The 12226-nt window shown below is 45.1% G+C and overlaps 1 protein-coding gene across 2 annotated transcripts in view; it reads right to left on the bottom strand.

Moving 5' to 3' along the window:
* The window catches only part of TBC1D31 (TBC1 domain family member 31), a 62680-nt gene continuing 58310 nt past the window's right edge, over window positions 7857–12226 (bottom strand). The window contains exons 21-22 of one of the 2 annotated variants that reach the window (XM_005688869.3): window positions 10127–10219; window positions 7857–8204 (exon numbers count right to left, since the gene is read on the bottom strand). In XM_005688869.3, the coding sequence (XP_005688926.3) occupies window positions 8071–8204; window positions 10127–10219 (227 nt within the window). In that variant the 3' untranslated portion in view covers window positions 7857–8070. The remainder of the gene's footprint in view (window positions 8205–10126; window positions 10220–12226) is intronic. The other variant, XM_018058533.1, reaches the window with a different exon arrangement.

Raw genomic sequence — 12226 nt, 5'->3', positions numbered from 1 at the left:
CGCGCACGGGCGCTGAGCACCATGTGAGCAGGTCGGGCTGCAGAGCTGGGAAGTGGCCGGCTGTGATGGGGTCTGGGGGAGGGCGGTGTTAGGGAGGTTGTCCAGGCAGCAGGGCATAACCTGACAGGGGCTGTGCTGACGCTGCCTTTCCAACAGCTGCTGCGTCCTAATGTTCATCCATGAAGTTTCTGATAATTCAGTCATTCTGAACAGGTCAAATAGCAAATTAAGATCTGATGTAATAGCGCAGAACCTATGTACCCTATTGCAAGTTAATCACCTCAAGGATGTTGCCTATAAGCTTAAATTATACACAATGGCCCATCTCTGGGAACCCTGCCTCCCAGGTAATGAGCATTAAGCTGAAATACCTTTGGTTAGCTCCCAAGAAGTCTCCTGACCAGGCCCACCAGTGCAGGAGTGTAGGCAGAAGAAGGGGCTTCACAGCCGCTTCTGAAGGCTGACCGGAACCGGAAATGTTTGGCTACACGCCCTCCCCTTTTAGTATAAAAGAAGTCTGAATTACTAGCTCAGGTAAGATGGATCTTTGGAGTCCACCGTCTTATTGGCTTTGTGGCCTTCTGAATAAAGTCGCTGTTCCTAGTCCTAGCAACTCCTCTCTCCATTTATTGGCCTGACTTGCCTTGTCATTCATGGCGAGCTGACAGTTGGGGAATTTGGAGGTAAGGCCCTAGCAGCTGGCAAGACCATTTGTCCTGAGGCTCTTCCTTCAAAACTCCCCGAGGCCGCACTGGTTGTTCCAGCGCTGGGCAGTTGGAGCAAGGAATCAATATTTGGGAGCAGACAGGCTCCAAACAGTAACCGTAAGTCTCTCTGAGGGTGTGTACAGTTGGGAACTTTATTTCTTCTTTTGGGGCTTTTTCTCTGGAATAAGCCAATTTGTTTTGTCTTTGAGTGGGATACCCTGTTGAAGAGAGAAAAGAGTTGGACTTCTGCCTAATTTGTGAACCAGTTCATTTGTTTCTTTGGATGCTAGCCTTTATGTTTGCAGTTTGTGTTTTGCTTGTCTTTAATTTTTTTTTTTTTTTTAATTTTGCTGAGCTGGGGTCTTAGTTGGGGCACTCGGGATGTGTAGTAGCTGACCAGGGATCGAAGCCCAGGCCCCTGCATTGGGAGCTCAGAGTCTTAGCTATTGGATCACCAGGGGAAGTACCTGTCTTGGATTCTTTAATGTGTTTGTTTGGCTGGGCCAGGTTACAGCACTCAGGATCTTTGATCTTGCAGCATGTGGGATCCTTAGTTGTAGCATTCAAACTCTTAGTTGCAACAAGTGGGATCTAGTTCCCTGACCAGGGATTGAACCCAGGCCCCATGCTTTGGGAGCATGGAATGCTTTTGGTATTTGGACAGACTTTCCAAAAAAGATCAAATTCTAAATGAAGTTCATTTAGCCACTATCTGAGTTTGAGGTTTTCCAAAGGATCCCTGGAACTCCTAAAATTATGTGTCTCTCCATCTCATAGAGAGGAATATTAAACTAATTAGGCTTATTTGGTGTGTTAAATCACATGGGAAGCATTGTCAGATAAGTGGTGGTAAAACTTCTTACTTTGTATTGTACAGGTAAATAATTATTATTTAATAATATACACATCTTAGAAATTATATGGAACTCCTATAGTTCTGGTGTATACTAGTAAATTATATCAGGTGTAATTTTAGTAATTATCTTGCACAGTATGTCACAGCAATAACCATGTTTCTTTTCAATTGCATTTTAATTTGGTTGATGCCAAAGCAAAACGGCATCCCTTAGGTGAGCAATTGCTATTTATGGTTCTGTGGTGGCTTTTGAAGGACTCTATAGCTATTTTGTGAAGAAGCAGGGAAGAATGAGGAAATCTTTTCTGTGCAAGCATTTGTGCTATTACATCAGGGGAAGTAAGATAAAGGAAGGGAATGAAAAAGAGAGTGAGGATACGTTGCTTCAGACTTTAACTCCTCCAGGTGAGCTAGCTGTCCCAGCCACTCTGGCCATTATGCCAATATATCTACCCCTTCTGGTGGCTCAGCGGTAAAGAACCCACCTGCCAATGCAGGAGCCAGGGGTTCGGTCCCTGAGTCAGGAAGAAACCCTGGAGAAGGAAATGACAACCCACTCTAGTATTCTTGCCTGGAAAATCCATGGACAGAGGAGCCTGGTGGGCTACAGTCCCTGGGATCACAAAGAGTCAGATATGATTTAATGACTAAACAACAGCAATCTAACCCTTCCATCACCTTCCGTGCCTGTCCAGACTCAATTCCTGACCCTAGGGCTCTGGGGCTCAGGACTTCCCCTTCCAGGGATCAATTAGAAAAGCCTGTGTTAGTGTCTGGGGCAGGAACTTGGTCTGGTGTCATCATCTAAGACCCAGCAGGGCATCCAATTTAGGCCAAGAGCCGTTCCCTGGGCAGGGCAATTTCCATTGCTGTTATCTCATATAGGGAGCTAAATACAGATGACTCATCAGCTGCGTTTGTCAGATTTGTTTAGTTGGAAAGATCACGATCCTTCTTAATAGAGAGGATTCTCGGCACTTGAAGCTACAGTATGCTCGAAACTAACATGATATTGTAAATCAACTATACTTCACTTTAAAAAACAGAAAAACAAGAGACTTTGAATCTAGTGATGAGTCTGTGTGTGTTAATCATTCAGTCATATCTGACTTTGTGCGATCCTGTGGACTGTGTAGCCCACCAGGCTCGTCTGGCAATGGATAAGAATTGACAGGCAAGAATACTGCAGTGGGTTACCATTCCCTTCTCCAGGGGATCTTCCCAACCCAGGTATTGAACCTGCATTGCAGGCAGATTCTTTATCATCTGAACCACTGGGGAAGTCCAGCAATGAGTTCAGGTTTGGAAAATGGGCGACAGGCAAGGCTCTCCATTGTGGTGATGTAATAGCAAGACTCCATGGGGCCTTCCTGGGATAGACCTTTCCATGTCCTCTGCTTGCTGCTTTTTTTGTGTGTGTCATTTTGAAAGAATCATTTTCTCTGCTTTCTTCTTATTTGTAGAAAAACTTTAGCTTCCTAGACCTCCCCCAGTTCCAAAGAGTACATTTCATTGGAGAAAACGCAGAATTAAAGGAAAACGGTCAAGCAAGACAAATCATGGGTCCATTATCAAATGTACGACCTTTAGCTCCCCATCAGAGGCCATAGATAACAATGAGTCAAAGTTTTTGAGCTGTTTAGCAGATACTGAAAGCCCCAGCAAGTGGAAGAGTTAATTGTATGCTGCCCACAAGCACGTAAACCCCAGACAAATTGGAACTAGAAGGTTGATGTTACCCCTGATTTCCTCACCACCAACCAATCAGAATAATGTCCTGATTGATAAGAGAGTTGTGGGGTAAGCTGATCATATATCCCACAACCCTCTCCCTCACCCTGTCTTTAAAAACCGTTCCTTGAAAGCTACTGGGGGAGCTCAGGCCTTTAGAACATTAGCTGCCTAGACTCCTTGCCTGGTGCCTTGCAATAAACACTGTACTATCCCAGTGTGGATAGATTGACTGCATGTAGGCGAGTGGTGGACCCAATTTTGGTTCAGTAACAATGACTCAGATCTGGTTTTGGGCCACCAGATGTTAAGATTTCCTGTTAGATATATCAAGCAATATTTAGTAGGCTGCTTATCTGTTTCATTCTTGGGGAAAACATAATCTTTGATAGTCAAGAATCTCTTAATACTTCTTCTCTGCTGCCTGCAGCTGTAAATGGTGATCTTGGTGGCTCAGACAGCAAAGAATCTGTCTGCAGTGTGGGAGACCTGGGTTTGATCCCTGGGTTGGGAAGATGCCCTGGAAAAGGGAATGGCTACCCACTCCAGTATTCTGGCCTGGAGAACTCTAGGGACAGAGGAGCCTGGTGGGCTATAGTCCTTGGGGTCCCAAAGAGTTAGACGCAACTGAGCGACTAGCACTTGGCAGTTAAGCCACTATCACTTGGCCTCTGCTTCATGAATCCATCCCATCATCCCCACTGAAATTAGGAAGCATATCAATAGGCATCTTTTTAAGAAAATTAATGCTATTTTTGGCTTGCTGGGTCTTCGTTGCTGTGCATGGGCGTTTTCTAGTTGCAGCTAGTGGGGGCTACTCTTCGTTGCCGTGGGTTCTGGCTTCTTATTGTGGTGGCTTCAGTAGTTGTGGTATGGGGCTGAGTTGCCCTGAGGTGTGTGGGACCTTCCTGGACCAGGGATCAAGCCTGTGTTCCTTGCATTGGCAGGTGGATTCTTAACCACAGGACCACTAGGAAAGTCCAACAGGCATCTCTTGTCACAGAGTTTTCCAACTTTTCAGGTGCTCCCTTCACTCAGTGTCTTAAGAAGGGAGTGTCTTTAGGGCTGAGCATGAAGCTGGGAAGAGAGTGAAGTTCGTATGTGCTACATCTATTCCTTTGTTGGTGCCTTTCTATAGCTTCATCTACATCACACGAGGGAAATTCTGGCATCTCCGAGTGGTTAAGGAGGCCAGCACTGAAGCCATTATTCTGTCAAGCAACCAAGTAAACTGTAAGAGATACTTTCGATTGCATGAGAGTGCCCGCGATCCATTCATGGTCTGTGAGCTCCAAATGCGCTCTTCAGTGCCCGCCCTGCAACCATGGATGGGACCCTTTATGCGCGTCTCCGCAGTGTGCACGGTGGTCGGCTGCCAGTGGAGGGCGCTAGAGGACACTACAGAAGGAGTGGGGCTTCTTCAAGCCCAAGAGGTGGTTTTCTTTATTCTGGTTTACTGCTTTGTGGTCCCTCGGAGGCTGGAGTATGTGGGGACACCCAGGGTGCCCTGTCCAGCCGTGTGCCCGGAGCCCACAGCCCAGCCTGATGACTGCTTTGCTACAGTCTCCCTTGGCATGTTCCGTTCCGGTGCCAGAAGCAGCACCCTGGCCTGCCCTTAGGGCCTGGTCTCCAGCCTTGGTTTGTGGGTGCCCCCGGGGGGTGGTTCCCCATTGTTCCCAACAGGGGCCCTTGCGCGCTCCCTGAGGTGGGCGGCGAGCTTGTTCCCTTCACGGGGTGAGGGCAGGGGCGGGGCCCGGGTCAGGCTGGAAGGGTGTGTTAGGTGGTTTGCCTGCCCCTCTGGTGGCGCTGTGCTTAGGGGACCTGTGCAGTGCCCTGCTTTTTCTCCTGATACCCAGTTTTTGCTCTCAGAAGTGGCAGTTGGGTTTTTTTGGTCTTTTTGTATCTTGTCCATAATTTGTCCCAGCTGTGCATGCGTGCCAAGTTGCTTCAGTCATGTCCAGCTCTTTGCTTTCCTTCCCATACAGTCTGAAAATCCTGAATAAATGTCAAAAAGAATGCACTGAGTCAACAGTATTAAGACTCTGAGGCGTGAACCACTTCCTGCCAGAAGCGTAAAGGGAGGTTGTGCTGTCACTTCGGTCGTGTCTGACTCTGTGCGACTCTCTGGACTGTAGGCCCCCCGGGCTCCTCTGTCCGTGGGATTCTCCAGGCAGGAATACTGGAGGGGGTTGCCATGCCCTCCTCCAGGGGGTCTTCCAAACCCAGGGATCGAACCCGCATCTCTTAGTCTCCTGCATTGGCAGGCGGGTTCTTTACCACTAGCACCACCTGGGAAGCCCCCAAATGTGTTTGCACACAGTCATTTTGAGTCCCTTACAGTTCCTTTGTATTCTGCTGATGGAAACATTTGCCCAGGTGCAAGCAATGTTCCCAGCTTGTCTTACTGGACTCTCCCCTTTACAACATGGCCGTTGCTGGCCAGGACACACACCAGGCCACACACCGCTCTCACAGCACTTAGGGTCCTGACTCCCCATGAGCTTTCGCTCAGCAGCCTCGGAGTGCCTGCACCCTCGGGACTTACTTTCTGCTGCTGGGTGGGCACGTGGGCCAGCTCTGGCCCGGGCAGCCCATCAACCCCCCTGCTGTCCAGTGTGTCTGAACCTGAGCCTTGGGCAGAGAGGGGTTTCTTTCTGAGCTTGTCCTTCTTTGGGTGCTTTCTCAGCCCTAGGTACCCTTAAATATTTGGCTGTGCTGGCTCTTATTAATAGTTGCCATACCCAGGATCTTTGTTACGACCTGTGCTATCTTTTAGTTGGGGCATGCAAACTCTTAGTTGTGGCACATGGAATCTAATTCCCCTACCAGGGATCAAACCGGGGCCCCTTGTGTTAGACGCTCAGTCTTAGCCACTGGACTACCAGGGAAGTCCCTCCTTTAGCATGTATATAGTATCATAGTTTAATAACTCTAACTTCTGTTCAAATGATCTGGTTTGTCTCCTGATTGAACTTAGCACTGACCTGAGATGAATCATTAAGAATGTTAAGAGCACCTACATTAGTAAGTTAAGCCTTTGCCAGTCCTCGAAGTCATTATCACTGTAATGGTCAAAGTGGAGGCACTGTGGAAAGCCTTGGCACATGTTCAAATCTTGCTCAGCATCAGAGAATTCAGACCAGAGAGAAGCCATGTGAATGCAATAGATGTGAAAAGCTATTTAACCAAGTCAGTAATGTATTCGTCACCGCTGGACCCATACTGGACTCTTTAAGTGGAGTCGACGTGGAGAGGAATTTAGCTGAAGGCTTGCATTTCTCCAACCAGAAAGAAACCCTGTGAATGTGATGTAAAAAGGCCTTTAGGAACTGCTCTTCTCCAGCTAACTCAGGAGGAGGACTGGAGAAAAGCTCTGTGAATGTAGCCAGTGTGGGAAGAATTTTAGCCAAGCTCAATCTTCATTCAATTCCCCAAGAATTTATATTACGAAGGAACTGGGGTCAGGTTGAGGATAGACTGTCAAGAGGCAGGAAGAGATAATCAAAAATTGACTTCATTAAATGTGATAACCTTTGACGTGACAACCACACCCACGTGACTGAAGAGACTCAGCCAAGTATCTGACCTCTGCTAAGCCAGTGACTTCATCAAGATTACTGGGAGAATCGTAGGCTTAGAGAAAACCGGAAGGAGGAATGTAATAAAGAACTTTATGTGGCTGAATGTATAACTCACTTTCACTGGATGAACAGAAACTTTTTGAAGAAGTTTAAAATATTATAAAAGAGGACTCTGTGTAGTTTGCAAAATCAGTATGAGTGGATGTAAATTCTAGTAAAAGAGGACTTGAAGTAGAGGTCAGAAACGCAATAACCAGCTAATTCTAGTTGGCAGAATCACAGTATTTTAGAAGTCGAATGCTGTTGGTGAGCTAGAGATTACTCACCTAAAGTTCCCATCACACCCAAAATATTTTATATCCTGTGATTTTGTTGTGGCACACGCCAGCTTGGACCATGAAGGCATGTTTGCACCTAACTGAAAACAGACAGAAAGATAATGAGGCTGACAGGGTGCTCCTGGGAATCCAATGCCTTGCACAGTGATGGGATATTATCTGAGGACTTCGGACAAAAGAGCATTTGGTTTACCATAAGGTTGTACTTTGTGCCAAAAAAAAAATACTCTTCTGTACAGTACACTGTGTGTTAAGCACTATACCAGGAACCTGACTGTGTGCTATTTCTATGCTCCTTTTAGAAATGGGTTCAGGGAAGTGATCTGCCAGCCACGATGAAGCCGGGAGCAGCGGTGCTGTGGAGCTGTCGGTGCCGTGCAGAGAAGCAGAGACAGCGGCTGGGTGCGGTGAGTGCAGTGGGGTCGCTGGTGAGGGGAGGCCCGGCTTCTGGGGGACGGAGGGGCCGTGGGGCGGGCCTCTCCTCACTGCTCCTGCTGAGTTCAGGTCCTGGGTGCACAGCTGTTGAGATGCTGTCCTGTTCTTTAGTTCTCCATTTATCCTTAAAATAAAACCTCATCAACTTAAGTCCCTGAGGTTCATGCCGGTCCCTGAAACCTGAAAGGGCCTCATACAAAGCTTTAAAAGCTTCAATATTTTTTTATTGTTAAAAGTATAACAATACTAAGCCATTTACAAGTCCCAAAGCACCAGAATTAAGAACACATAATTTTTATACACACATTTTTCGTACAAAAGGTTGATCTTTATAGGCATGTGAAATAAATAATCTGAAAATCAGCAGCACTGATTGCAAAATAAGTATCTTGTTCTCTGACTGTCTCAAGGTGACCAGCCTCCTATGTAGCCAAAAGGTGAGGTGTTTGACACCTGTTCTGAGCCTGGGTGGCAAGTCTCTGGCGGAGGTTTCTGACTCTCTCCATGAGATCCTGTTCCATGGCGTCCCAATGCATTTTTCTCTGGTTTAATGAAACTTGGAAACAAAATTTAAAATTAACAGTAGTTAGTTTGAGCAATGGTATAGCGTTTAAAGATAAATATGTTGCAAAGACCAATAATGAATATTCTAAACCAAATTTCTTACACGGAAAAGCCTAACGTATTACCTGGTCCTGTGAGGTTCCATTTACAAGTCAAATATTTGGTGGATTGAGCGAATGCTATTAGAGAACTTATTTGCTTTTGGTTATCTTTTTTTTGGGGGGAATATAGATTAACTTTTAAATCAGGAAGAAAGCTTGTCTAAGAGAGAATCTGAGTTTTTTACAATAGTAAGTTTTTTCACCATGGTGTTTATTGTAATGAGAAAATTCCAAGGTGCCAAAATTAATAGTGAAATATACACCATGACCACTTTCTAATGATTCAATACATAAATGAAGTACTTTCTACAATGACCAACACAAGGAAAGTCCAGAATCAAGCTTAGAACATTACAATGTGTCTAAGTGTAACAGCCATTTCATGTTGATTTAGAGGGGTAGTAAATACTGGAATTCAATAAAGAAGCATCTTAAAAACATACTTCTCTGAAACTTACATACCCAAAGAGCTCCAATTTGTGAAAACTATTTTCCCCCAAGGAATAAAACATTTATGCTTTTTCATTTTGTTGCCAAGTAAGAAATTTGCCAAATGTCAACTCGATTTTGAAGTTTAGAATATCTAGTTAAAAATTCTGATGTGTTGGAGTAGAGAACAGTTGAGAATCTTCTGTACTTTCATCTGACTTATGCATGACCTTTGGTTAATTTCATATCCTGACACAGTGTTTAGAGATGCACGTAAGAGTATGTATGTTAGTGAATGTATTTTATACCATACTGGAACTCATGACTTGTTGTTAGGTGTATTTTTATAAAGCTGGTCTTTTGGGGACATTCTATAAAAATCTGTCCTTCTAAAAGAACTCAAAGGACCTTGTGAAGTTCTGCTTCATTTATATGACAGTTTAATTGAAGAAGTGGTTGAAGAGTCTGAGTTTCCTGTCCTCTCCCCTCCTTTTAAAAACAAATCAAGTCCTTTACAGGGGAAACTGTTAGCTCCTTTATGGGCTAACGCTGTGACTGCATTTCTGGAAGATGTTTCCATTCTAGCCCATCCCTTCCAGAAATAAACAGAAACCTTCAGTGAATCAAGTCAAGGGATCAAAAGGCAACTGATCAGCACGGAGCCCTTTGCCCTCAGCAATTCTGGGCGAGCTGGCCCCGCAGTGCATCTTGGAGTCCAGAGCAGACTCATGTTTCCAATGGTTGCTGGAGGCAGCTCAGCCCAAAAGAGTCAAGCAAACACAAATATGGAATAGCTTTGAAAACTAATCCTGAGATTTTCTTTTCACAGGGATGTGAAACAGCAGTTACGAATATCATTCATTTAGTCAGGGACAGACTTCCGCCAGCGCCTCCAGCTGCGCTTCGGGCAGCAGTGCTGTGCTGAGGAAACAGTCACATTAATGACGCCTGGCAAAGCTTCCTTACATGGGGTTTGGTCTGACCCAGTTTTCCCCCAGCTGGAAACTTGAGAGTCTTGCTGCTTCCACTTTAGGATTTCCATAATCAGTGCCCTGGGAAAATGGTCTCAGTGTGCTGTAAATATAATTTAAGCCACAATCTTGCCTTGTTATTGTTTAGTCGCTGAGTTGTGTCTGACTCTTTGCGACCCCAGTGGACTGTAACCTGCTAGGCTCCTCTGTCCATGGGATTCTCCAGGCAGCAATACTGGAGTGGGTTGCCATTTCCTTCTCCAGGGGATCTTCCTGACCCAGGGACTGAACCTATGTCTCCTGGGTTGGCAGGAGGATTCTTTACCACTAAGCCACCTGGGACACCCCCACTCTTGCTTAAACATTGCTAAATCTAACATGATAGGAGACATCTTTCTTGTTCATTGACTTACTCTGTGTCAAGGACTCCATTTCAGAAATGTCATTTAATTGTGAGGTTCTAGGCAGACAGCCTGAGGCGACCTGTTCATCTCGGCACTTGGGCACTACAGTTATAAAAGTGGAAAAAAAATGAAAGAGTGGAGTGTATAGAAAGCCTTGATTAATTCCAAATGGTCCCTAGTAAATTAAAATTGCCAAGGATAAAAAGCCCCTTATTTTTCTACTCTGGGAAGAATGCGGTCACAATTCAGAAGGCAAGCAAATTGCCATTACTGAGAATTATAAGCTGAGCTGAAAGTAAAGTACTTTAAAAACACCTTTAGCAAAAACAAAAAACCAACAGACAAGTGAAAAATACAGGTGCTAGGACAGAGATCCCAAACAATTGCTGGGAGAGACTATGCAATGTGGTTAGCAAGCCTTTCTTGAGAACAACTGGGAGCTCATCACTATTGGCTTTACCCAAGCGGGACCTGATCACAGGACATAGCACACCAGACGCAGCGATGGGCAGGTTTTACCCGTGCTTCTTAAGACTGGGAAGCATGGCAGCGTTCCACACCTCACCAGTGCCTCCTATATTTTTAATCCCCATCCTTTAGCTTTGTTTTTGCTGTCTCCTAACTCCTACAGGTTTACATCCAATAAGGTATCAGAGTCTTTATTTTTTTGATCCTAACGTCGCTTAGGATGCCCCTTCCTTTGTACTCCTGTCACTAGGACCCAAGCCTCCACGAGTCGGACCCAGACTGCTTGGGTCACACAGACTCAGCAAGGTGATGCCTGCCTTTACCTGGGCTCAAGAACTTCAGCTAATGGTTTCAACTCATAGTTTTAGCTCAATCAGTCTTTGCGATAATGTGTGTGCATGCTAAGTCGTGTCGACTCTTTGCAACCCCAACTGGAGCAGGTTGCCATTCCCTTCTCTAAGGGATCTTCCTGACCCAGGGATCAAACTCCTTTCTCCTGCATTGCAGGCAAATTCTTCACCACTGAGCCACCTGGGAAGCCCAAGACAATGGATTACCAAATGACTAATTTGAACTGGTGTCAGGGAATAGAATATGAGTCATCTTCAAGTAACTGAAGGGCTGTCATGTGGCAGAGGTAGTAAGTGCATTCTCCAGAAAAGTTTAACTGTAGTTTATTTACAATGTTGTATTAGTCTCAAGTGTACAGCAAAGTGATTCAGTTATGTATTCTTTTTCATATTCTTCTATATTCTGGGTTATTACAAGATACTGAATACAGTTCCCTGTGTCATACAGTAGGTCTTTATTTTACATACTGTAGTGTATGTATCTGTTAATCGCATACTAATTTATCCTTCTCCCCCTGCTTCCCCCTTTGGTAACTATAGGTTTATTTTCTGTCGGTGAGTCTGTCTGTAAATAAGTTCATTTGTATCATTTCTTTAGATTCCATGTGTAAGTGATACCTATTTGACTGTCTCTGGCATACTTCACATGGTATGGTAAGCTCTGTGTCTATCCATATTGCAGCAAACGGTGTTACTCTTCAAGGCTGAGTAGTATTCCACTGTGTGCACGTACCACACCTTCTTTATCTAGCATCCGTCAGTGGACATCTGAGTTTGCTTCTGTGTCTTGGCTATCGTGAATAGTGCTGCAGTGAACAACGGGGCGCATCTACCTTTTTGAATTTGAATTTCTGTCTTTTCTGGATACATGCCCATGAGTGGAATTCCCAGACCATATGGTAATTCTGTCTTTAGTTGTTTTAAAGGTACCTCCACACTGTTCATAGTGGCTGCACCAATTTACCTTCCTTCCCATCAGCTGTTTAAGAAGGTTCCCTTTTCTCCACACCCTCTCCAGTCTATTTTTAGAAACTCTTCTGATGGCCATTCTGACCAGAGAATGGGCTTCCCTTGTGGCTCAGCTGGTAAAGAATCTGCCTGCAATGCAGGAGACCTGGGTTCTATCCCTGGGTTAGGAAGATCCCCTCGAGAAGGGAAAGGCTACCCACTCCAGTATTTTGGCCTGGAGAATTCCATCAACTCTATGGTCCATGGGGTCAAAAAGAGTCAGACACAACTGAGCAACTTTCACTTCACTGACCAGTGAACAGTTTTTAACCAGAAGATTTAC

The sequence above is a fragment of the Capra hircus genome, chromosome 14, assembly GCF_001704415.2.
Source record: "Capra hircus breed San Clemente chromosome 14, ASM170441v1, whole genome shotgun sequence".
In the NCBI taxonomy this organism is placed as follows: domain Eukaryota; kingdom Metazoa; phylum Chordata; class Mammalia; order Artiodactyla; family Bovidae; genus Capra; species Capra hircus.
Note: the sequence above shows the minus strand (reverse complement) of the source record. Positions and strands in the feature narration are given on the sequence as shown.